Source organism: Scyliorhinus torazame, chromosome 1 (genome assembly GCF_047496885.1).
Source record: "Scyliorhinus torazame isolate Kashiwa2021f chromosome 1, sScyTor2.1, whole genome shotgun sequence".
NCBI classification, from domain to species: Eukaryota; Metazoa; Chordata; class Chondrichthyes; order Carcharhiniformes; family Scyliorhinidae; genus Scyliorhinus; species Scyliorhinus torazame.
In genome coordinates, this window is record NC_092707.1 from 12,900,466 (window position 1) to 12,926,441 (window position 25,976).

The 25,976-nt window shown below is 52.3% G+C and overlaps 1 protein-coding gene across 3 annotated transcripts in view; it reads left to right on the forward strand.

Annotated features, from left to right (window-relative positions):
- Positions 1 to 16,311: 16,311 nt before the first annotated feature.
- LOC140429300 (peptidyl-prolyl cis-trans isomerase FKBP8-like) overlaps positions 16,312 to 25,976 on the forward strand; it is a 69,325-nt gene continuing 59,660 nt past the window's right edge. Inside the window, exons 1-4 of one of the 3 annotated variants that reach the window (XM_072516136.1) lie at positions 16,312 to 16,468; positions 20,174 to 20,226; positions 22,503 to 22,675; positions 25,436 to 25,513. In XM_072516136.1, the coding sequence (XP_072372237.1) occupies positions 20,193 to 20,226; positions 22,503 to 22,675; positions 25,436 to 25,513 (285 nt within the window). In that variant the 5' untranslated portion in view covers positions 16,312 to 16,468; positions 20,174 to 20,192. The remainder of the gene's footprint in view (positions 16,469 to 20,173; positions 20,227 to 22,502; positions 22,676 to 25,435; positions 25,514 to 25,976) is intronic. The other 2 variants (XM_072516120.1, XM_072516129.1) reach the window with 2 other exon arrangements.

A 25,976-nucleotide genomic window follows, 5' to 3' on the forward strand; every position in this document is an offset into this window, starting at 1 on the left:
AGTGTAGAAGATTTTAGTTTAGACGGGGAGCATGGTCGGCACAGGCTTGGAGGGCCGAAGGGCCTGTTCCTGTGCTGGACTTTTCTTTGTTCTTTGTACCTCTGGTGTTAAGTCCCAGCGTCTGTCATTCAAATACAAGAACTGACGGTGACTGTCAAAGGACTGCTCCATTCCTCAAACAGGATTGAGGTTGGGTCTGGCTTTTCAAAAATTATTATCCTTGGAATATGAGCATTGCTCGAGAGAATGTTGCAGGCTGTAACATTGCAAAGCTGGGGGATGCACTAAAGTTTGGGGCTGCCCCAGAGGCTCAGTGAGGAAAGGTCGCTCTTTTCAGCCACCGTACACGGGGGAGTTGGAACGTTTGTGGAAGTCCTCGGGCTGTATGCCTGACGTTGAATGTATATTGTGAATATGATATCTGGAATTAAGAGTCCAGTGAAGACTCTGAAACCATTGTCGATTGTGGCAAAAACATATCTGGTTCACTGATGTCCTTTGGGGAAGGAAATCTGCCGCCCTTACCCGGTCTACCCACATGTGACTCCAGACCCAGAGCAATGTAGCTGACTCTTAAACAGCCGAGCAAACCATTCAGTTCGAGGGCGTGGGCAACAAATGTTGACCCAGTCAGCAACATTCATTCCATGAATGAATTTAAAGAAATTATAGCCTGTTTATTTTAAATACGTTTTAACATTTTAACTGTAATTTTAAACATCCCTGTGGAAAGAGAAATTGGATTGATCCTGTCAACCAAGACCCCTCCCATTCTGAATGGACTGATCCTGTCAACCAAGACCCCTCCCATTCTGAATGGACTGATCCTGTCAACCAAGACCCCTCCCATTCTGAATGGACTGATCCTGTCAACCAAGACCCCTCCCATTCTGAATGGACTGATCCTGTCAACCAAGACCCCTCCCATTCTGAATGGACTGATCCTGTCAACCACGACCCCTCCCATTCTGAATGGGCTGATCCTGTCAACCAAGACCCCTCCCATTCTGAATGGACTGATCCTGTCAACCATGACCCCTTCCATTCTGAATGGACTGATCCTGTCAACCAACACCCCTCCCATTCTGAATGGACTGATCCTGTCAACCAACACCCCTCCCATTCTGAATGTACTGATCCTGTCAACCAACACCCCTCCCATTCTGAATGGACTGATCCTGTCAACGAACACCCCTTCCATTCTGAATGGACTGATCCTGTCAACCAACACTCCTCCCATTCTGAATGGACTGATCCTGTCAACGAACACCCCTTCCATTCTGAATGGACTGATCCTGTCAACGAACACCCCTCCCATTCTGAATGGACTGATCCTGTCAACCCCAACCCCTCCCATTCTGAATGTACTGACCCTGCCAACCAAGACCCCTCCCATTCTCAATGTGCTGATCCTGTCACCTAGCAACCCCTCCTATTCACTTTAATGCTATTACCTCAAACACATTATCATTGAATGTTTGATCAATATTGGCACTTTTTCGACACAATCTCGTAATTTTACAATTATCTCTGCCCATTGGCCTCATCTGTCCAACATCTTTGCATTTATTACACTGTTTATTTTCTCGGCTTTAATCAGTGACTTTGATTTCCGCCTCCCTGTCTGTGTAACTCCTCCAGCCCTACAACCCTCCAAGATCTCTGCGTTCTTCTAATTCTGGCCTTTTGAGCATCCCTGATCTTAATCGTTCCGCCACCATTCATGGCCGTGTCTTCAGAGACACCAAGCCCCAAGATCTGGAAATCCCTCCTTAAATTTCTCTGCCTCTCTTTCCTTCTTAAAAATACTCCTTAACATTTCCCTCTTTGAACAAACTTCTTGCTAACTGTCCTTCCATCTCCTTATCTATCTCCAATCTATAAGTTTGCGGATGATACGACTGTGGTGGGCCGCATCTCAAACAACGACGAATCAGACTACAGGAGGGAGATAAATCACTTGGTTGCATGGTGTACCGACAACAACCTCTCTCTAAATGTTGGAAAGACCAAGGAACTGATCATCGACTTCAGGAAGCGTAGCACGACACACACTCCCGTCTGCATCAATGGCTCCGAAGTGGAGATGGTCGATAGCTTTAAGTTCCTGAGGGTCACCATCACCAACAGACTGTCCTGGTCCACTCACGTTGATGCAACAGCCAAGAAAGCCCAACAACGTCTCTACTTCCTACGGAAGCGAAAGAAATTTGGCATGTTTGCATCGACTCTCATAAACTTCTACAGATGTGCGATAGAGAGCATCCTATCCAGCTGCATCACAGTTTGGTACGGCAACTGCTCGGCCCAAGATCGCAAGAAACTGCAGACTGTGGTGAACTCAGCCCAACGCATCACACAAGCTTGCCACCCCCACATTGATTCTGTCTACACCTCTCGCTGCCCCAGGAAGGCAGACAGCCTTATCAGAGACCCCTCCCACTCAGGCATTGCCTTCTTCCAGACCCTTCCATCAGGCAGAAGGTGCAGAAGTCTGAAGACCCGCACATCCAGACATAGGAACAGCTTCTTCCCCACAGCTACAAGACTCCTCAACGACTCCCCCTTGGACTGATCTGTTCCCTGTAAGAACACTATTCACGACGCCCTATGCTGCTCTTGCTCATGTATTTGCTTTGGCCCCTTGTTCCGCACTGTAACCAATCACTGTTTGTCAATGTTCCATTTGTCAATGTTCTGTTGATTATTCTTTTGTCTACGATGTACGTACTGTGTACGTTCCCTCGGCCGCAGAAATATACTTTTCACTGTACTTCGGTACATGTGACAATAAATCAAATCAATCAATCAATCAACCAATCAATCAATTATGTGGCTTTGTGTCAAGTTATGCCTGATTAATGCTCCTGTGAGGTATCTCGGCTGTTTTGATGTCAAAGGTGCGATGTGAACACAATTAGTTGATGTTACGCCAATGCTAGTACGTTGATTTGACTTTATAATACACAGCCATTTCCCCAAACACCGTGAAGAACATCAGGGAACATACATCAGAATGAGCAGCAGAAGATGCCGCAAAAGGATTAATCTGTAAACTGAAGTCTTGAAGAAAGATTAAATACCAGCGCTGAGGTTTCTGACAGAGCACTGCAGGAAACAGAATGCACTGTGGCTTGCCAATTTCCTTCCATTCTCAATAGACGTTGTCAAAGTTCCTTAAGACGGATGACCTTTACTTATGATGGATCGCCCCATCACACACATTCCGATTTCAATGTTCCACTTTAGGTTGGGTAACTGTGAAGTTGCTTTGGACAGCACTGCTCTCCTGTAGCGATGGGACGAAGATAGATGCATGAGGAAGCAAAAGATCTTGTTTCATCACATTCAATTTCATCAATGGCTACACTTCAGATCTGTTCCTTGTTGGTTTTGTGGCACTTGGAGACATCTGCTGGTTGTGAAAGGCACCAGACAAACACAACTTTGTCCTTTTGCTTTTTCCTTTAATTCAGTGTTTCTGGTGTCCCGCACTTTAACGAGGCACCGACTTGGTGACTTTAAACTCTCCTCTCTCTCGTTCTCTCGCGCTATCTCTCTCTCGTTCTCTCTCGTTCTCTCTCTCGTGCTTTGTATTGAGTGCTCAAGAAAGTAGATTCATAGAATATTTCGTGAACTGGTTTCATGGCAGGCGTGGGCGGCACAGTAGCACAGTGGTTAGCACTGTTGCTTCACAGCGCCAGGGACCCGGGTTCGATTCCCGGCTTGGGTCACTGCCTGTGCGGAGTCTGCACGTTCTCCCCGTGTCTGCGTGGGTTTCCTCCCACAAGTCCCGAAAGACGTGATGTTAGGTGAATTGGACATTCTGAATTCTCCCTCCGTGTACCCGAACAGGGGCCGGAGTGTGGCGACTAGGGGCCTTTCACGGCAACTTCATTGTGGTGTTAATGTCGCAGAGGACCAAGCGGGCTTTGTCAAGGGTAGGCAGCTCACAGCGAACATCAGGCTGAATGTGATAATGATCCCCCCCCCCCCCCGCCCCGGGGAGAGAACACCAGAGGTGATCGGCTCCCCGGACGCAGAAAAGGCCCTTGACAGAGTCGAATGGAGCTACCTCCTCGAGGTACTGGAACGGTTTGGGCTAGGAGCGGGGTTCACAGCCTGGGTGAGGCTCCTGTACAACGCTCCCAAAGCGAGCGTCTGAACTAACACCACCAGCTCTAAATACTTCCAGCTGCGGAGAGGAACAAGACAGGGCTGCCCCCTGTCCCCACTCTTGTTCGCGCTAGCGATCGAACCCCTGGCGATAGCTCTGCGGGATGCAAAAAGCAGGAAGGGAATCCGGAGAGAAGACAGAGAGCAGAGTCTCACTCTATGCAGATGACCTGCTCCTCTATGTCTCGAAGCCACAGGAGGGACTGAAGGCAATACTGCAAATACTGAAAGAGTTTGGAACCTTCTCGGGCTACAAACTTAACCTGGGAAAAGCGAGACATTCCTAGTGAACCCAAAAGGGGGAGGGAGAGAGCTGGAGGGGCTCCCGTTCAAAACAGCCCAGAACAGATTCCGTTACCTGGGGATCCAGATAGCCAGAGACTGGACACAGATCCACAAGTGGAACCTGACCAGCCTGGTGGAGGAAGTAAGAAAAGACCTTCAACGGTGGGGCTCACTCCCACTCTCCCTGGCGGGGAGAGTGCAGACACTCTTCCTGTCTAGATCCATCCCGATCTTCATCCCCAAGGCCTTTTTCCGAAACGTAGACAGTCTAATCGTGGCATTTGTGTGTGGGCGGGGGTAAGAACCCGAGAATTCCCAAATCGACACTGCAAAGAGGGAAAGTCAGAGGGGCCTGGCTCTACCGAACCTACAATACTACCACTGGGCAGCAACGGCAGAAAGAGTGAGGGGATGGGTACAAGAACCCGACACAGATTGGGTACAGGAGGAGGCATCCTGTAAAGGAATCCTCCGGGCCCTGGCCACAGCAGCACTCCCATCCTCCTCAACACGGTACACAACGTGGACCCAGTTGAGACAGCACTTCGGGATAACCAAAATGTCCCCTTTGGCCCCCATCTGCAGCAATCACAGATTCCCTCCAGCCATGCTAGATACCACCTTCAAAAGATGGAGGCAGATGGGGGCACACTGACGGTCGGGGACTTCTACGTAGGGCACAGACTGGCGACACTGGACGAACTGACGAGGAAGTGGAAACTAGCAAAAGGACAGGAATTGAGACACCTCCAAATAAAGCACTTCCTCCGCAAAGAGACAGTAGGGTACCCCGGGGCCCCAGAAAGCACACTTCTGGAGGACCTGATAGGCACAAGCAGCGAGAAGGGGGGGCTAGGTGGGAAAATATACGGACAGCTACTGGACAGAGCCCGGACTCCACTGGACGGGACCAGACAAAAATGGGAGGACGAACTGGGGACAGAGGTAGGATGGGGACTCTGGAGTGAAGCACTGAGCAGGGTGAGCTCCACCTCCTCCCGCACAAGGCTAAGCCTAATGCAGCTCAAAGTGGTGCACAGAGCGCACCTGACCAGAACCCAAATGAGCAGGTTCTTCCCGGAGGTGGAGGACAAATGTGAGCGGTGCCAGAGGGGCCCGGCCAACCGCACCTACATGGTCTGGGATTGCCCCAAGCTTGCTGGGTTCTGGGCAGCCTTCTCCGAGGCAATGTCCAAGGTTGTGGGGGTGAGGGTGAAGCCATGCCCGATAGTGGCAATCTTCGGGGTATCGCAGCAGCCAGAGTTACACATGGGGAAGGGGTCCAACGCCCTCGCTTTCGCTTCCCTAATCGCACGCCGGAGAATCCTGCTCGGCTGGCGATCGGCAGCACCACCCAAAGCTGCAGACTGGCTCGCTGACCTCTCGGAATTTCTCCACCTGGCGAAGATCGAGTACGCCATCCGAGGGTCGGAGGAAGGCTTCCTGGATACTTGGGGGCAGTTTGCCGGCCTGTTCCAAAACCTGTTCAAGGCCAGCAACGAGGAGTAAGCCAGGGGAAAAAAAAGATGAAGAACCAAAGGACTGCGCAACCCGGGGGGGTGGGGGGAGGGGGGGGGGGGGGGAATGGGGAAACCATAAGAGAGGAGGAAGGGGAGGAGGGAGGGGGGATATCATAGACCGATCCAGGGGACAGCAAAATGTACGTACAGTTAGTCAAATGAAGGAGAAAACAAACCTCTCTGTAAAATAAAATAAATTAGCGCAGGCAAAAAAATGTAATGGATTTAAGCAACAACTGTTTATAAATATGAGAAAAGCCAATAAAAAGATTTTCAAAAAAAAAGATTCCTGAATCTGTGTTCTGCCTGAACACAGCTTTTCCCCGCAGATGACCTCCCACTCCCTATTCCCTGGTTCGGCACTTGCTTAAAAGCTGTAAAATCACTCACAGCTTCCCAGCTTCCAGTTGGGGCATTGGACCCCGTCACCTGGGTCCGAAGGCTCTGGTCTTCGATCCCAGTCCAGAATCCTGAGTACATAAGCGGACGGTCCAGCGCTGAGGGAGTGCGACAGGGTCAGAGGTGCTGTCTCTGGGCTGAGACATTGAACCGGGACCCGCTCAGCGGTGAGACATTATCATAAATGTAAAGAACTGCAAGGGTTAATGTCATGTCTAAATCAACCACTAGAGGGAGCTAGATGTAGAACTATATAAGGCACTGATGCTAAGCCTTGGGAGTGAGAGATTGAGGAGAAAGCTAGAGGACAGAGTGAAGGAAAGATAGTGTGAGTGAGAGCAGATCATAAATAATGTAATAGTGTAGAGATTAGTCGTAGATTAATGTAGATTATATGTTTCTTACCAACTGTGTATTATATAGGAGTAAGTGTTGAATCCAATTAAGTTGTGTTTATAAATTTATAGCTTTGTTCAATTTAAAAGCGGTTTGTGGTCTTTGTGAACACTACGCCAACCACCCTTAATTTAGCAACATAAAGAACACCACAAGGGGGAGTTTAAAAGAAAAATCCCAGGGCATTATTTTGGAGAGAAGGGCAGTTAATAATAATCTTTAGTGTCACAAGGAGGCTCACATTGCAATTAAGTTACTGTGAAAGCAGCTAGCCGCCACATTCCGGCGCCTGTTCGGGTACGGAGAGGGAGAATTCAGAATGTCCAAATTACCTAACAGCACGTCTTTGGACTGTGGGAGGAAACCGGAGCACCCGGAGGAAACGCACGCAGACACGGGGAGAACGTGCAGACTCTGCACAGACAGTGACCCAGTGGGGAATCGAACCCGGGACCCTGGCGCTGTGAAGCCACAGTGCTAACCACTGTGCTACCATGTAGATTTGATTTATTGTCACATGTACTGAGGTAGAGTGAAAAGTATTGTGAAAAATGAAAATCACTTATTGTCACAAGTAGGCTTCAAATGAAGTTACTGTGAAAAGCCCCTAGTCGCCACATTCCGGCGCCTGTTTGGGGAGGCTGTTACGGGAATTGAACCGTGCTGCTGGCCTGCCTTGGTCTGCTTTCAAAGCCAGCGATTTAGCCCTGTGCTAAACAGCCCCTTGTTCTGCGTACAGTCCAGACTGATCGTTCCATACATGAAAAACATTGGACATACGATAAACACACAATGTAAATACATAGACACAGGCATCGGGTGAAGCACACGGAGTGTAGTACTGCTCAGTAGAGAAACTGTGTGAAGAGATCAGTTCAGTCCAGAAGAGGGTCATTCAGGAGTCTGGTCGCAGCGGGGAAGAAGCTGTTTTTGAACCTGTTAGTGCGTGTGCTCAGACTTTTGTATCTCCTGCCTGATGGAAGAAGTTGGGAGAGGAAATAACCTGGGTAGGAGGGGTTTTTGATTATGCTGCCTGCTCTCTCAAGGCAGCAGGAGGTATAGATAGAGTCAATGGGGGGTTTGCATGATGGACTGGGCTGTGTTCACGACCCTCTGTAGTATCTTGCGGTCCTGGGCCGAGCAGTTGCCATGCCAGGCTGTGATGCAGCCAGATAGGATGCTTTCTATGGTGCACCTGTAAAAATTGGTAAGAGTCAATGTGGACATGCTGAATTTCCTTAGTTTCCTGAGGAAGTATAGGCGCTGTTGTTTCCCCTTGTCCTGATCAAAACCTATCCCTCAATCAACATTATTTTAAAAAAAGACTATCTGGTCTTTAACACGTGCTGTGCACAGATTGGTTGCTGCATTTCAGACATGGCAACAGGGGCCATACTCATTGGTTGCAAAGAGCTTTGGGACATTCTGAGCGGATGGGAGGAGCTATAGAAATGCACCCGTTTTTCTGCTGGAACACGAGCTTTGCCTCCACAGATGCTGACTGACCGGCTGTGTATTTCCAGCATGGCAGCCTTTCCTGCTTTTATTTCAGCTTTCCAGGCATTTGCAGTATTTTGCTTCCATTATACTCATAATCTACCCGGTAACTTGGTCAAATGGGTTGCTAATCTAGGCTCTCTGCTGGTGAATCTTCTAACGTTTCCTTCAAGTTAGTAATGGCCCTGGGGGAATGAATAGAGGCTCTGCACCTGTTTCTCAAGAAAGCAGCAAAACACGGCACATTCCATTCGAAGAGCGCAGCTCTCTTGGGTGGTTCCTCAGGGTCGAGGGTGACTCGCTTCCACTCCGTGGAGGTGGGCCCTGCAGTGGGTGAATAGTCCGATCCTGGATCCGCAGATTCTGGGTGTGATTCTCCCAGCCCCGCGCCGGGCCGGAGAATCGGCGCAACCGCGCCGCTCCACTCCGACGCCGGCGCGCGATTCTCCGAGAAGCAGAGAATCGGCGCCATTTGCGCCGGCGCGTTTGCCGCGGCGCCGGTCACGGGCCGCCGATTCTCCGGCACGGACTGGGTCGAGCGGCCGCGCAGAAACGGCAGAGTCCCGCCGGCAGCGACCAGGGGTGAACGGCGCCGGCGGGAACTCTGCCATTTCCCCCCTGGTCGCTGACGGCGGAAAGGGTCGGGGGGGGCGGGCTGTGGGGCGGGGGAAAGCGCTCCTTCAGCGGGGGGGCCTCCGATGGGGTCTGGCCCGCGATCGGGGCTCACCGATCGGCGGGCCGGCCACTTAACCCCCCCCCCCCCCGGGCCAACTTTGTTCCGCTTCCGGCCCCAGAACCCCCGCGCCGTGTTGCGTCGGGGCCGGAGCGTTCCGCGAGTCTCCTGCGCATGCGCGGGTTGGCGCCGCCCCCCCCCAGTCTGCGCCAGGATGTAAGGCAGGAGCGGCGTGAACCGCTCCAGCGCCGTGCTGGCCCCCTGTGGGGGACAGAATCGGTTGTCCCCCACGCCCATCTCCATTTTGGAGAATCGCGCCCTCTGCCACAGGTTTGGCAGGTGGTGTTTGATGAGGTGGGTGGCTGGGACGCTCTGCACTCCCCGCTTTCTTTCCGCTGTTTACGATCGGCCTCCGCGTGCACCACCCTGCGACGCTCGAGGCGATGTCGCCTTCGCCGATGTTTCTTCTCCAGTTTGTGCGTTCTAAGGCAGCGATTCCCACGTGTCGATGGGGATGTTGCCTTTATTTAGGAGGCTTTCAGAGTGTGCTTGTACCGTTTCCTCTGCTCTCCTCATGATCGCTTGCCATTTCGAAGCTCGGATAGGCACTTGTTTTGGGAGTCTTGTATCCGGTATATCGGCCCGTCCATCACAGCTGGTCAGTGTGACCAGTGTCTCGATACTGGGGGTATTGACCTGGGAGGGGACACTCACATTGGTACGTCTATCCTGAAATGAAAATGAAAATCGCTTATTGTCAAAAGTAGGCTTCAAATGAAGTTACTGTGAAAAGCCCCTAGTCGCCACATTCCGGCACCTGTTCGGGGAGGCTGGTACGGGAATTGAACCGTGCTGCTGGCCTGCCTTGGTCTGCTTTCAAAGCCAGCGAATTAGCCCTGTGCTAAACAGCACAGATATATCACCAACGTTGCCTCTGCAAAATCCTTCCAGGGATTTGAGGTGTCTGCTGGACATTGTCCACGTTTCTGATGCACACAGGAGGACGGGCAGCACGGCGACCACTTCAGAGTGCAGCTGGTTTCTGTAGGAATGGATGTCGGGAGGGGCAGTGAGACCTTACCTGGGACCCCAGTCATCGGTCTGCTGTCACAAACAGCTACTTTATTTTTTATACAAATTTAGAGTACCCAATTATTTTTTTGCAATTCAGGGGCAATTTAGCGTGGCCAAGCCACCTATCCTGAAATCCACGCAAACACGGGAAGAATGTGCAAACTCCAGGATAGTGACCCAGGGCCAGGATTGAACCTGGGACCTCGGTGCTGTGAGGCAGCAGTGCTATTCACTGCACCACCGTGCTGCCATAGAAACGGCTACTTTATTGGATGGGCTAAAATAAAGACTGTCGGGACCACCAGATGTTTTTTAAATTATCCAGTCGTGGTGTTGAAATGCGGCGTCTGTTTTCATCCAAATAAGGAGCGATCCCTTTAGAAATCCTCCACTTTTACTTTTCCTTCCATCAGTGACCTTCCCCACTTGCTCCACAGTGTTCACCCCCCACACCTGTGCCTGGATCCCATTCTTGTCACACTCCATTTCTCTCCTTCCCCTCCCCAGTCCCACATCTCCCAGTAGTCTTTGGGATCTTTCCCTGTGCCCCTGACCCCAGTCACTCTGGGGTCTCCCTGTGCTCTGAGCCCAGCCTCGCTGGGATCACCCTGTGCCCCGGTCCCAGCCTCTCTGGGATCCTCCTGTGCCCCTGACCCCAGCCTCTCTGGGATCTCCCTGTGCCCGGTCCCAGTCTCGCTGGGATCTCCCTGTGCCCCGGACCGCAGCCTCCCTGGGATCTCCCTGTGCTCTGAGCTCAGGCACTCTCGGATCTCCCTGGGTCCCTGACCCCAGCCTCTCTGGGATCTCCCTGTGCCCCTGACCCCAGTCTCTCTGGGATCTCCCTGGGCCCCTGACCCCAGCCTCTCAGGGATCTCCCTGTGCCCCTGACCCTAGTGTCTTTGGGATCTCCCTGTGCCCCTGACCCCAGTCACTCGGGGATTTCCCTGTGCTCTGACCCCAGCCTCTCTGGGATCTTCCTGTGCCCCTGACCCCAGCCTCTCGGGGATCTCCCTGTGCCCCTGACCCCAGCCTCTCTGGGATCTTCCTGTGCCCTTGACCCCAGCCTCTCTGGGATCTCCCTGTGCCCTCCTGACCCCAACCTCTCTGGGATCTCCCTGTGCCCCTGACCCCAGTCACTCTGGGATCTCCCTGTGCCCCTGACCCCAGCCTCCCTGGGATCTCCCTGTGCCCTTGACCCCAGCCTCCCTGGGATCTCCCTGTGCCCTCTGACCCCAGCCTCTATGGGATCTCCCTGTTCCCTCTGACCCCAACCTCCCTGGGATCTCCCTGTGCCCTCTGACCCCAGCCTCCCTGGGATCTCCCTGTGCCCTCTGACACCAGCCTCCCTGGGATCTCCCTGTGCCCTCTGACCCCAGCCTCTCTGGGATCTCCCTGTGCCCCTGACCCCAGCCTCTCAGGGATCTCCCTGTGCCCTCTGACCCCAGCCTCCCTGGGGTCTTCCTGTGCCCTCTGACCCCAGCCTCCCTGGGATCTCCCTGTGCCCTCTGACCCCAGCCTCTCTGGGATCTCCCTGTGCCCCTGACCCCAGCCTCTCTGGGATCCTCCTGTGCCCCTGACGCCAGCCTCTCTGGGATCACCCTGTGCTCTGAGCCCAGCCTCTCTGGGATCTCCCTGAGCCCTCTGACCCCAGCCTCCCTGGGATCTCGCTGTGCCCTCTGACCCCAGCCTCGCTGGGAACTCCCTGTGCCCTCTGACCCCAGCCTCTCTGGGATCTCCCTGTGCCCCTGACCCCAGCCTCTCTGGGATCCTCCTGTGCCCCTGACCCCAGCCTCTCTGGGATCTCCCTGTGCCCCGGCCCCAGCCTCTCTGGGATCCTCCTGTGCCCCTGACCCCAGCTTCTCTGGGATCTCCCTGTGCTCTGAGCCCAATCACTCTGGGATCCTCCTGTGCCCCTGACCCCAGCCTCTCTGGGATCCTCCTGTGCCCCTGACCCCAGCCTCTCTGGGATCACCCTGTGCTCTGAGCCCAGACTCTCTGGGATCTCCCTGTGCCCCGGTCCCAGCCTCTTTGGGATCCTCCTGTGCCCCTGACCCTAGCCTCTCTGGGATCTCCCTGTGCTCTGAGCCCAGCCTCAGTGGGATCTCCCTGTGCCCCTGACCACAGCCTCTCTGGGATCTCCCTGTGCTCTGGGCCCAGCCTCTCTGGGATCTCTCTGTGCTCCGGTCCCAGCCTCTTTGGGATCCTCCTGTGCCCCTGACCCCAGCCTCTCTGGGATCCTCCTGTGCCCCTGACCCCAGTCTCTCTGGGATCTCCCTGTGCCCTCCTGACCCCAGCCTCCCTGTGATCACCCTGTGCTCTGAGCCGAGTCATACTGGGATCTCCCTGTGCCCCTGACCCCAGCCTCCCTGGGATCTCCCGGTGCCCTGAGCCCAGCCTCTCTGGGATCTTCCTGTGCCCTTGACCCCAGCCTGTCTGGGATCTCCCTGTGCCCCTTACCCCAGCCTCTCTGGGATCTCCCTGTGCCCCTGACCCCAGTCACTCTGGGATCTCCCTGTGCCCCTGACCCCAGCCTCCCTGGGATCTCCCTGTGCCCCTGACCCCAGTCACTCTGGGATCTCCCTGTGCCCCTGACCCCAGCCTCCCTAGGACCTCCCTGTGCCCCTGACCCCAGCCTCCCTGGGATCTCCCGGTGCCCTGAGCCCAGCCTCTCTGGGATCTTCCTGTGCCCTTGACCCCAGCCTCTCTGGGATCTCCCTGTGCCCCTTACCCCAGCCTCTCTGGGATCTCCCTGTGCTCTGAGCCCAGTCACTCTGGGATCCTCCTGTGCCCCTGACCCCAGCCTCTCTGGGATCACCCTGTGCTCTGAGCCCAGACTCTCTGGGATCTCCCTGTGCTCCGGTCCCAGCCTCTTTGGGATCCTCCTGTGCCCCTGACCCTAGCCTCTCTGGGATCTCCCTGTGCTCTGAGCCCAGCCTCAGTGGGATCTCCCGGTGCCCCTGACCCTAGCCTCTCTGGGATCTCCCTGTGCTCTGAGCCCAGCCTCAGTGGGATCTCCCGGTGCCCCTGACCCCAGCCTCTCTTGGGATCTCCCTGTGCCCCGGTCCCAGCCTCTCTGGGATCCTCCTGTGCCCCTGGCCCCAGTCTCTCTGGGATCTCCCTGTGCCCTCCTGACCCCAGCCTCCCTGGGATAACCCTGTGCTCTGAGCCCAGTCATACTGGGATCTCCCTGTGCCCCTGACCCCAGCTTCCCTGGGATCTCCCTGTGCCCCTGACCCCAGTCACTCTGGGATCTCCCTGTGCCCCTGACTCCAGCCACCCTGGGATCTCCCTGTGCCCCTTACCCCAGCCTCTCTGGGATCTCCCTGTGCCCCTGACCCCAGCCTCTCTGGGATCCTCCTGTGCCCCTGACGCCAGCCTCTCTGGGATCACCCTGTGCTCTGAGCCCAGCCTCTCTGGGATCTCCCTGAGCCCTCTGACCCCAGCCTCCCTGGGATCTCGCTGTGCCCTCTGACCCCAGCCTCGCTGGGAACTCCCTGTGCCCTCTGACCCCAGCCTCTCTGGGATCTCCCTGTGCCCCTGACCCCAGCCTCTCTGGGATCCTCCTGTGCCCCTGACCCCAGCCTCTCTGGGATCCTCCTGTGCCCCTGACCCCAGCTTCTCTGGGATCTCCCTGTGCTCTGAGCCCAGCCTCAGTGGGATCTACCTGTGCCCTGACCACAGCCTCTCTGGGATCTCCCTGTGCTCTGGGCCCAGCCTCTCTGGGATCTCTCTGTGCTCCGGTCCCAGCCTCTTTGGGATCCTCCTGTGCCCCTGCCCCAGCCTCTCTGGGATCCTCCTGTGCCCCTGACCCCAGTCTCTTTGGGATCTCCCTGTGCCCTCCTGACCCCAGCCTCCCTGTGATCACCCTGTGCTCTGAGCCGAGTCATACTGGGATCTCCCTGTGCCCCTGACCCCAGCCTCCCTGGGATCTCCCGGTGCCCTGAGCCCAGCCTCTCTGGGATCTTCCTGTGCCCTTGACCCCAGCCTGTCTGGGATCTCCCTGTGCCCCTTACCCCAGCCTCTCTGGGATCTCCCTGTGCCCCTGACCCCAGTCACTCTGGGATCTCCCTGTGCCCCTGACCCCAGCCTCTCTGGGATCTCCCTGTGCCCCTGACCCCAGTCACTCTGGGATCTCCCTGTGCCCCTGACCCCAGCCTCCCTAGGACCTCCCTGTGCCCCTGACCCCAGCCTCCCTGGGATCTCCCGGTGCCCTGAGCCCAGCCTCTCTGGGATCTTCCTGTGCCCTTGACCCCAGCCTCTCTGGGATCTCCCTGTGCCCCTTACCCCAGCCTCTCTGGGATCACCCTGTGCTCTGAGCCCAGCCTCTCTGGGATCTCCCTGAGCCCTCTGACCCCAGCCTCTCTGGGATCCTCCTGTGCCCCTGACCCCAGCCTCTCTGGGATCCTACTGTGCCCCTGACCCCAGCCTCTCTGGGATCACCCTGTGCTCTGAGCCCAGACTCTCTGGGATCTCCCTGTGCTCTGAGCCCAGACTCTCTGGGATCACCCTGTGCTCTGAGCCCAGCCTCTCTGGGATCTCCCTGTGCTCTGAACCCAGCCTCTCTTGGAATCTCCCTGTGCCCCGGTCCCAGCCTCTTTGGGATCCTCCTGTGCCCCTGACCCCAGCCTCTCTGGGATCCTCCTGTGCCCCTGGCCCCAGTCTCTCTGGGATCTCCCTGTGCCCTCCTGACCCCAGCCTCCCTGTGATAACCCTGTGCTCTGAGCCCAGTCATACTGGGATCTCCCTGTGCCCCTGACCCCAGCCTCCCTGGGATCTCCCTGTGCCCCTGACCCCAGTCACTCTGGGATCTCCCTGTGCCCCTGACTCCAGCCACCCTGGGATCTCCCTGTGCCCCTGACCCCAGTCACTCTGGGATCTCCCTGTGCCCCTGACCCCAGCCTCCCTGGGATCTCCCGGTGTCCTGAGCCCAGCCTCTCTGGGATCTTCCTGTGCCCCTTACCCCAGCCTCTCTGGGATCTTCCTGTGCCCCTGACCCCAGCCTCTCTGGGATCTTCCTGTGCCCCTGACCCCAGCCTCTCTGGGATCTCCCTGTGCACCTGACCCCAGCCTCTCTGGGATCTTCCTGTGCCCCTGACCCCAGCCTCTCTGGGATCTTCCTGTGCCTCCGTCACACAGCCCCCCCCTCCCCCCCGGCGACCGTTTCCCGGGCAACCAGCAGCCGAGTTGCCGCTGCCGCTCCCGCAGCTCCCATCACAGAGCCGGGCGGAGCGGAGCAGAGTGAGTGAGCGGCCGGCAGGGGGAGCGATACTCCCCCCACACCCTGCTGGGAATCCCCTCCACACCCTGCTGGGAATGTCCCCACACCCTGCTGGGCATGTCCCCCCACACCCTGCTGGGAATGTCCCCACACCCTGCTGGGCATGTCCCCCCACACCCTGCTGGGCATGTCCCCCCACACCCTGCTGGGTATGTCCCTCCACACCCTGCTGGGAATGTCCCCAAACCCTGCTGGGCATGTCCCCCACACCCTGCTGGGCATGTCCCTCCACACCCTGCTGGGAATGTCCCTCCACACCCTGCTGGGAATGCCCCCCCACACCCTGCTGGGCATGTCCCTCCACACCCTGCTGGGAATGTCCCCACACGCTGGGAATGTCCCTCCACACCCTGCTGGGAATGCCCCCACACCCTGCTGGGCATGTCCCTCCACATCCTGCTGGGAATGTCCCCACACCCTGCTGGGAATAACTCTCCACGCCCTGCTGGGCATGTCCCTCCACACCCTGCTGGGAATGTCCCCACACCCTGCTGGGAATGTCCCTCCACAACCTGCCCACACATCCAGCTGCAACTGCAGCACCTCCACATCTGGCAACCCTGGAATGGGATTGCAGACCTCCTGTCGGAGCTGATCCTCTGCAGAGGATTCCTTGCGGTTGGACCCACACTGTCACAATAATGTATTTCCAATTTAAGGCAGCAATAGTCTGATCAGCGTGCCCCAAATGTTTTATGTGCTAGAAAATCAGCTTTACTCCCATGTGTACAAATCCATTCTGTAAGCTGTGCGTGCGCCTGCATTTTGGACCCTGGTTAATGGGGAATGTAATTAACTTGCATTGAGATGTGTGCGGCACGCCAGCACAATTAAAGGAGAGTTTGTAATTGGGCTGAAACACTTTTTTGCAAGCCTCTCTTTAACCTTTGTGGATGTTAATGATGAAGCTGCTGTCACAGAATGTCACTCACTGCGTGCACGAATAAGACAGCAGCAATCAGACCAACCCATCTGAATTTACCAGGGATCCAGTGTGTGTGTGTGTGTGTGTGTGTGCGTGGGCGACACGGTGCTTAGCACTACTACCTCACAGCGCCAGGGACCCCGGTTGGATTCCGGCCTTCGGTGACTCTGTGTGGAGTCTGTACGTCCTCCCCGTGTCTGCGTGGGTTTCCTCCGGGTGCTCCGGTTTCCTTCCACAGTCCAAAGGTGTGCAGTTTTGGTGGATTAGCCATGATAAATCGCCTCTTTGTGTCCAAAGGTTAATTGGGTTGCCACGTGACGGGGATAGGGCTGGGGATCGGGCCTAGGTAAGGGGTGCTCTTTCGGAGGTCATGTGCCGACTTTATGAGCCAAATGGCCTCCTTCTACACTGTCAGTAGTCTGTGATTCTATGAGAAGATAAACTGAGATGTTTACAATGATTGAAAAGTGGATGTGTAGACAACAGAGAAACTATTCCCTCTGATGGGGGAAAGAGTCCAGGACCTTAGCATCAGAGTCAGGTTATTCAGGAAGCACTGTCTCAGGATAACAGGGTACAACATCCCGGACTCCGATGACGGGGTATTTCTTCACTCCGGGTGTGGTGATTATTTGGAATTCTCAGAGGGTTGAGGAGGCTCTGTCATTGACCATTCTCAGGACATCCAGATTGACAGATGCCTAGGTGTTAAAGACATCAAGGGACATGGGGATAACGTGGAAAATGGCGCTGAGAGAGAAGAGCGGCCATGATCTAGTTGAATGACGAGAGCATGTTAGAGGGGCCGAGTGGCCTCCTCCAGCTCCTATTTCTGTGCTTTCTTATATTTGTTTACGGGATGTGCACGTCGCTGGCCAGGCCAGCATTTACCGCCCCATCCCGAATTGCCCTTGAGAAGGCAGCGGTCAGATAGCGCCTCGAACCGCTGCAGTCCCTGAATTCCTCTCTTCCTTATGCACAGGGGTAGTAGAAATCTGGACTTCCCACTCCCAAAAGCTGTTGAGCCTGGAGACGGATTGGAAGCTTAAAAACCGAGATTGGTAGGTTTTGTTTGGGCGGCACGGTCACACAGTGGTTAGCACTGTTGCTTCACAGCTCCAGGGTCCCGGGTTCGATTCCCGGCTCGGGTCACTGTCCGTGCGGAGTCTGCACGCTCTCCCCGTGTCTGCGTGGGTTTCCTCCGGGTGCTCCGGTTTCCTCCCACAAGTCCCAAAAGACGTGCTGTGAGGTGAATTGGACATTCTGAATTCTCCCTCTGTCTACCCGACCAGACGCCGGATTGTGGCGACTGGGGGATTTTCACAGTAATTTCATTGCAGTGTTAATGTGACAATAATAAAGATTATTATGAGCCAAGGCGGATAAATGGAGCTGAGGTTCAGATCAGCCAAGGTCTAATTAAATGGTGGGACAGGATCGAGGGGCATTGGAGACAATTTCACTCTTTTTTCCTTTCTAATTATCACCTTTCTTAGTTTGTGTGTTCCGGAGTCCTTAAAATTTCATCTTGCTAATTTGCACTAAAACCATTGAAATGTGTGAGCTAATTAGCATAATGGCTTTCAGTTACACCTCTCTGCAGCCAATCACAGTTTACTTAACTATAATAATAACCTCATTTAAATTTTCAGTGATAACAATAATTAGCATATTCCACAACCTTGGGGAACATTTGTAGTCAGCAATCAACGTACACTCTAGTGTGACAATGCTGGAAAGAGAAAACCGTAAATATCCTTATGTACCGGTGGGTGAATGTTAAACTGCATCTGTCAGAATATTTGAGATCAGAGAGTTCCCAGATATTAACTTGCAAGGGTCTCAGAGACTGGAAAGGTTATTCAGTTATAATCTTCAGTTATAATCTTTATTGTCACAAGTAGGCTTACGGTATCACTGTAATGAAGTTACTGTGAAAACCCCTAGTCGCCACATTCCGGCTCCTGTTCGGGTACACAGAGGGAGAATTCAGAATGTCCAAATTACCTAACAGTACATCTTTCGGGACTTGTGGGAGGAAACCGGAGCACCCGGAGGAAACCCACGCAGACACGGGGAGAACGTGCAGACTCCGCACAGACAGTGATCCAAGCTGGGAATTGAACCTGGGATCCTGGTGCTGTGAAGCAACTGTGCTAACCACTGTGCTACCGTGCTGATCCACTGATAACAGAGTTGCTGATCCTATTACAAATCCCATCCCGCACCGAGTGGTGCTCCGAGGCAGACTTTCGTCTGTTTCCACAGCTGGTAATTCCGGAACAGGTCTGTCGCCCGGGGCTTGTAGCTTGAGAGATGCGCCACTCTGCCTCAAGCGAGGCTGTCCAGAAGTCACTCCAGCTCTCACCGCCAGCCACTGGCGTGTTTTGGAAGGGTTTGGGCCGCGTTACGAACGCACCTTCCTCGGCCGTCAAGTCCTGGGGTGGGACCCGAACCCGGAGCTTCCGAAGCTCAGAGGCAGGGGCGCTGACCCCCACTGCGTCACGAGACCACCTGATCAATCTCCATTCATGAGCCGACAAGAGACCCAGAGCTGAGGTGAGGAAATCGCCCCTTGGTGGGACAGATTGGCGTTCCTCCTGAACACACTCCAGTGAGCTGCTGAAGGCGATCTCTGAACATCACCGGAACTGAATGGAAGGGAATTAGTTTACAACAGAAGATATTTTCAATGGGAAATAATTCAATCAGAACAGGAAATGATTAAGGGGAATAGGATACTTGGGTTTGTCTTCCACCGTCCAAGTAAATTTGACTGGATAAAGCATAATTTTGTCTAATATGGATATCTAATCCTTTTCAGCTTCTATCTTTCACGTTTGGGCAGTTGGCCAACGCCATAATGTCTCGGTATCAATTGCTTGATACCAGTCCTGCAACGGCAACTTACTTTTATATAGCACCGTTTGGTAGATGGGGCTGGTTTAGCACAGTGGGCTAAACAGCTGGCTTATAATGCAGAACAAGGCCAGCAGCGCGGGTTCAATTCCCGTACCGGCCTCCCCGAACAGGCGCCGGAATGTGGCGGCTAGGGGCTTTTGACAGTAACTTCATTGAAGCCTACTTGTGACAATAAGTGATTATTATTATTCTTCCCTTACGTAATATATATATTACTCTTTGAATCAGCCGAGTTGATGAAATAAAAAATAGTCTTCTTGTAAAGATGAACTAATTTAATGAGTAATATAAATAATAGTTTGTAAGTCCTTTGTACTTAATACTCTAGTAATAAAAGAAATAAAATACAGTAAAGATAACCAACTAACTACACATTGTAATAATGACATAACTTCTCTCTCATTAGCTATTCTATGTCTTGTCTGTTCGCTGTCCTGAAGCACACTCTCTCTGAAAGAGCGGGAAAGTCTTTCTTATATAATTTGATAGTGAGACATCTAGTGTTGAATTGACTGTACTACATTTACATACATTGATCATGTATATTAAGACACTGAGATCACTACACCGTTAACGGAGTGAATCCTCCCCAAGAGGCTTCACAGGGTAATTGTCGAGCGGAGCCACACGAGAAGATATTGAGGCAGTACCCAAACCTCATTCTAGAGACCTTTGGCCTGTAATCCAATGCTAGGTAGAATGTGTGTGGCGATGGGGTGGCAAAGTTATCCCATGTGCCCGGGTCTATGTTTATCTACCAGGCAACGTCACTAAAAACAGAGGTGGTCTAGTCGTTTTCCTTTCCTGTTGGTGGGATCTTACTGCGCGCAAAATTGGCTGCCGTGTTTCCTAAACTGGAAGGGCATTTCATTGGCTGTTAAAGCACTTTGGGGCCTCCTGAGATTGCGAGTGGTCCCATAGGAATGCAGGTTCTTTCTGATTGAAAGTGAACGAGATGGCCGCGATGCCAACCACTCAAACTTTTGCTTGAAACCAAAACTTAGTCGTGTCTTTTTTTCAATTTACAGCTTTCCCGACAGTATTAAAATGACCTCTGCAGAAAGCTTTGATAATATGTTGGGTGAGTAGAATGCTGTGTAATGAAACCTCCTGATCTGAGGGGGGTGGGGAGAAAGAGTTCATAAGTTCGTAAGATATAGGAGCAGAATTAGGCCATTCGGCCCGTTGGGGCTGCTCCGCCATTCTATCATGGCTGATATGTTCCTTATCTGCTACCCTCAATGTTACAGACCAGGAGCTGGATTGCAAAATCAGCCAGAGCATCTCCTCCCTGGAACACATGACCTAGGAGCGGGAGTAGACAATTTAGCATCCCGAGCCTAACACCCTCAATGGCTGATCCTATCCTGGCCTCAACTCCACCGTCCTGCCCATTCTCCATAACTCTTCAACCCATTACCAATTAAAAATCTGTCCAACTCCTCCTTAAATTTACTCACTGTCCCAGCACCCACCGCACTCGGGGGTAGCGAATTCCACAGATTCACAACCCAATTGGGAGAAGTAGTTTCTCCTCAAATCGGTTTTCTATTTGCTACTACTTATTCTAAGATTGTGACCTCTCATTTTAGAAAAGCCCACAAGAGGACGCATCGGCTCCACTTCTACTTTATCCAGACCTTTCAACATCTTGTATATCTCGATTTGATCTCCCCCCATTCTTCTAAGCTCTGGAGAGTATAGCCATGATGTGGAGATGCCGGCGTTGGACTGGGGTGGGCACAGTCTTACAACACCAGGTTAAAGTCCGACAGGTTTATTTGCAATCACTAGCTTTCGGAGCACTGCTCCTTCATCAGGTGAGTGAAGAGGTGGGTTCCACAAACACAGCATATAAAGACAACGGAATCTTGCAACATTGGCTTTGTCTTTTATATGCTGTGTTTGTGTAACCTACCTCTTCACTCACCTGATGAAGGAGTTACCCTCCAAAAACTAGTGATTGCAAACAAACCTGTTAGACTTTAACCTGGTGTTGGAAGGCTTCTTACTAAGCTGTTCAATCGCTCTTCATACGACAAACCCCCTCATCTCTGGAATCAATCTTGTAAATCTCCTCTGAACTGCCTCCAATGGCACTACATCAAAGGGAAATTAAAGTTTTCTTAGGTGTTAACTTTGAAATGAAAATCACTTATTGTCACAAGTAGGCTTCAAATGAAGTTACTGTGAAAAGCCCCTAGTCGCCACATTCCGGCGCCTGTTCGGGGAGACTGGTACGGGAATTGAACCCATGCTGCTAGCCTGCCTTGGTCTGTTTTCAAAGCCAGCGATTTAGCCCTGTGCTAAACCTTTCCTAAGGGACTCATAGATAGTGGGAGCTTTCCCTGATCCAGCCCCTCCCTAGTTCAGTGGTAGTGAGGACTCCACACAGATAGGGGACTGAGCCTACAAGACAGTATATCAACCCTTTATCTGAATCAAACAGCTTGATCCTTCAGTTGTTTAGGACAGGCAGAGTACAGACCATATTTAACCAGCCCAGGCTTGCAAAACCCAAAGCAAACTTTCCATTGCACAGGTTTTGTCACTGGAGTAGTAATCCAGAGAGATCCCCAGGTTCAGATCCCCAACACAGTGAATTGTGAAATTAGAATTCAATAAAAATCTGGAATTAAAAATCTAATGATGATCATAAAACCATTGTTGATTGTCGTAAAAACCCATCTCGTTCGCGAATGTCCTTTAGGAAGGAAATCTGCCGTCCTTACCCGGTTGGCCTACATGTGACTCCAGACCCACAGCAATGTGGTCAACTCTTAAATGGCATCTGAAACGGAGGAGAGTTAGGGACGGGCAATGAATCAGGTTTTTTTTAAACTTCCCATCTACCCGAGGAGGTTCTGATCCTGGTTTTCAGGCGCTGCATTTCCAAGCCTCAGGAAACTTGTGCGGTCGCAGTTAAACCTGCGAGGAAGAACTGAATCCAGGGCTTCCAGCCGCAGCAAGAGATGCACATTGTCAGTAATCAGGCAACCAAAGTTCGCAAACCTTTAGAAAGGCTCAAAAAACACACTTTGGCCGTCTGGGGAATAGAGAGGGCACCGGGAAAAAGAGATCAACTTTGAACTGTGTTGGGCAGCACGGTGGCGCAGTGGGTTAGCCCTGCTGCCTCACAGCGCCAAGGCCCCAGGTTCGATCCCGGCTCTGGGTCACTGTCCGTGTGGAGTTGGCACATTCTCCCAGTGTTGGCGTGGGTTTCGCCCCCACAACCCAAGGATGTGCAGGGTAGGTGGATTGGCCACGCTAAATTGCCCCTTAATTTGAAAAAAAATGAACTGGGTACTCTAAATTTAGATTTTTTTTAAACTTTGAACTGTGTTCTCAACTTTTCAGGTGGATCATTAAAGGATGGAGCCACAAACTCCCAGATTGAGGAATCCTTTCATGAGATCAACACGATTGTTAACAAAATTGAGGAAGAACATATAGAGACGGTTTTATATTACTGTGACCAACTGCTAGAGATTAATCCAAAAGATATAATGACTTTGTACAGCAAGGGAAAGGTATGTGGGAGGTACAGTTAGAGTGTGTGTGTGTGTCTGTCTGTGTCTTTGCGTCTGTGTGTCTGTGTGTGTGTGTATCTGCATGGGTGCCTGTGTGTGCCTGTCTGAATGTCAGTCTGAGTATCTGTGTGAGTGTTTGTCTGTGTGTGTGTGTGTTTCCGTGTGTCTCTGTGTATATGTGTATGCCTATGTGTGTTTCTGTGTGTGTGCGTCTATGTGTGTGTCTGTGTGCTTGTCTGTGTTTCTGTGTATGTGTGTCTGTGTGCGTGTGTCTGTGTGTGTGTGCCTGTATGTGTGTGTCTGTGTGTGTCTGTCTGTATGTCAGTCCGAGTATCTGTGTGTGTTTGTGTGTGTGTGTTTCTGTGTGTGTGTGTGTGTGTTTCTGTGTGTGTGTGTGTTTCTGTGTGCGTGTGTTTCTGTGTGTGTGCGAATATGTGTGTGTCCGTGTGTCTGTGTTTGTGTGTGTCTGTGTGTGAGTGTCTGTGTGTCAGTCTGAGTATCTGTGTGTGTTTGTCTGTGTGTCTGTGCTCCTGTGTTACTTATCAAATCATTCCCCTTCATGTCCTGACCAATATTAAGACCTTAAAACCCCATTTTTATGACCAATTCCATTGATGCACAACTGGCAGGAAGAGTGAAGAATAATAGTCGAGCTCCGCGGACGTTTACATTCGGAGATCTCACTGAGTCTGAAGGTGTTTATAACTGGATTGAGACTTGATAACGATCAGGGAAGATTGAATAGGCTGGAGCTCTTTAAGACAAAGGAGGTCGTTATAGAGGCTGTTAAAATTATAAATGCAGTTATAGGGTAGACATAAAGAAGATGTTTCCAATTGAAGGGAGCTGAAGACGAGGGACCATAAATATAAGACAACTATTAATAAACCCAAGAGGGAATCCATAATCGGTAGTTGTGGATAGTTGTGTCCAGTAGCATTTAGAGGGAAGCTAGATAAACACATCGAAAGGTATGTTGATGGGATGAGGAGACTCATGTGGAGCATAAAGACCAGCAGAAACCAGCAGGGACCAGTTGGACCTAATAGCCTGTTCCTACATTGCAGATTCTATGTAAAACAAGAGTTGAAATTTCAATCAATGTATCATTTTTTTTAAAAGGTTACTTATGGGATGTGGGCATCACTGGCCAACTCAGCATTTATTGCCCATTCTTGATTACCCTTCAGAAGGTGGTGGGTGAGCTGTCTTCTTGAACCGCTGCAGACCATGTGGTGTAGGTACACCCACTGTGCTGTTAGCGAGGGAGTTCCAGGATTTTGACCGAGCGACAGTGAAGGAACGGCCGATATATTTCCAAGTCAGGATGGCTTGGCAATGGCTGCTCCTGTCCTTGGGAGAGGTCGTGGGTGTGGAAGGCGCTGCCAAAGGAGCCTTGGTGAGTTCCTGCAGTGCATCTTGTAACTGGTGCAAACACACTGCTGCCTTGTTCGCCGGTGGTGGAGGGCGTTAATGTTTGTGGAAGGGCCATAGAATCCCTACATTGCCGAAGGAGGCGAGGCCATTTGGCCCATCGAGTCTGCACCGATCCTCCGAAAGAGCACCCTACCAGGCCCACTCCCCCAGCCTACGTGCGGAGTCTGCACGTTCTCCCCGTGTCTGCGTGGGTTTCTTCCGGGTGCTCCGGTTTCCTCCCACAAGTCCCGAAAGACGTGCTTGTTCGGTGAATTGGACATTCTGAATTCTCCCTCCGTGTACCCGAACAGGCGCCGGAATGTGGCGACGAGGGGATTTTCACAGTAACTTCATTGCAGTGTTAATGTAAGCCTACTTGTGACAATAAAGATTATTATTATTATCCCTGTAACCCCACCTAACCTTCACATCTTTGGACGCTAAGGCGTAATTCTGCATGACCAATCCAGCTAACCTGCACGTTGTTGAGTTTCTTGAGTGTTGTTGGTGCTGCACTCATTCAGGCTAGTGGAGAGTATTCCAGTACACTCCTGACTTGGACCTCGTAGATGAGGGCCAGGCGTTGGGGAGTTAGGAGGTGAGTTACTCACCGCAGGATTCCTAGCCCCTGACCTGCCCTTGTAGCAGCCTCAGTATTTATACGGCTAGTCCAGTTCAGTTTCTGGTCAGTGGTAACCCCCAGGACGTTGATAGTGGGGGATTCAGCGATGGTAATGCCATTGAATGTCATGGGGGGATGGTTCGATTCTCTCATGTAGGAGATGGTCATTGCCTGGCACTTGTGTGGTGCAAATGAAACTTGCCTCTTGTCAGCCCGAGCCTGGACATTGTCCAGGTCTTGCTGCCTTTGGCCATGGACTGCTTCAGTACGCCAGCAAACACAAAATGAAGGGACAGCCATTTATCCAAGAATTATCAGCATGGGACAGCTCTTGAAGTGCCTCTCCAAAGCCAACAAATGCTGTGAAGACATGATTATGTTCATGCTGGCATTTTATTGGCTATGTGGGTGTGGTAGTATCAGGTATTGCAGTACCCGAGAGGCTGTAGACCATTGGGTAAGCCTAGCAGCTTACCATTGGCTGTTTGGTATGTGGCTCCGCCCTCACAGGTGGGGTATACGAACAGGTGCCGTCCCAGCAGCCCTCATTCTGTACCGAAGCTGCTGGGGAAGAGATCTAGTCTATTAAAGCCTTCAGTTATGATACAGTCTCGTCTTTGAGTTTAATTGATCGTGCATCAGTGGGATATTTGATATGGTTTGTTTTCGGATGCAACACTGTATTTTCACATGATAATTGACGAGTCACTGTTTTTAAATAGGTATTATTCCGTAAAGAATATTACACCCAGGCGATCACAGTTCTGAAGGAAGCATTGACACTGATCCCAGACAGTCAGGTAAACATTGTTTCTTAGTGTTAAGAGAAGGATATTTTAAACACCAGCTCTGATTAAACTCGAGGGTCACCACACTCCAGGCAAGGGTCAAGGTGGAGAAGGCTTCATGGCGACCTCAGCTGATCTGGGAATTGAACTGTTGTTGGTGTCACACCCCATCACAGACCAACCATCCAGTCAACTGGGTTAACCAAGTGCCCGTTCCCAGTTAAAAACTCAGCAACGAGCGGGTGTGCAGTTGTCAAAGCACCACAGTGATGTAGATTGTGAGAGGCTCCATTTATTAACCCATTACCATTGGGTTCTGAGATGGAACACACGGAGATGGTATTCAGAAATCAGACAATTCAGAAATGTCACTCAGCGTTTTCCCCAAAGGATAGTCAAAGGAATAAAATTGTTCCCAGAGCTCAAAGGACTGAGCACAACATATACATGACAGAAATAACTAACATTTAATTTA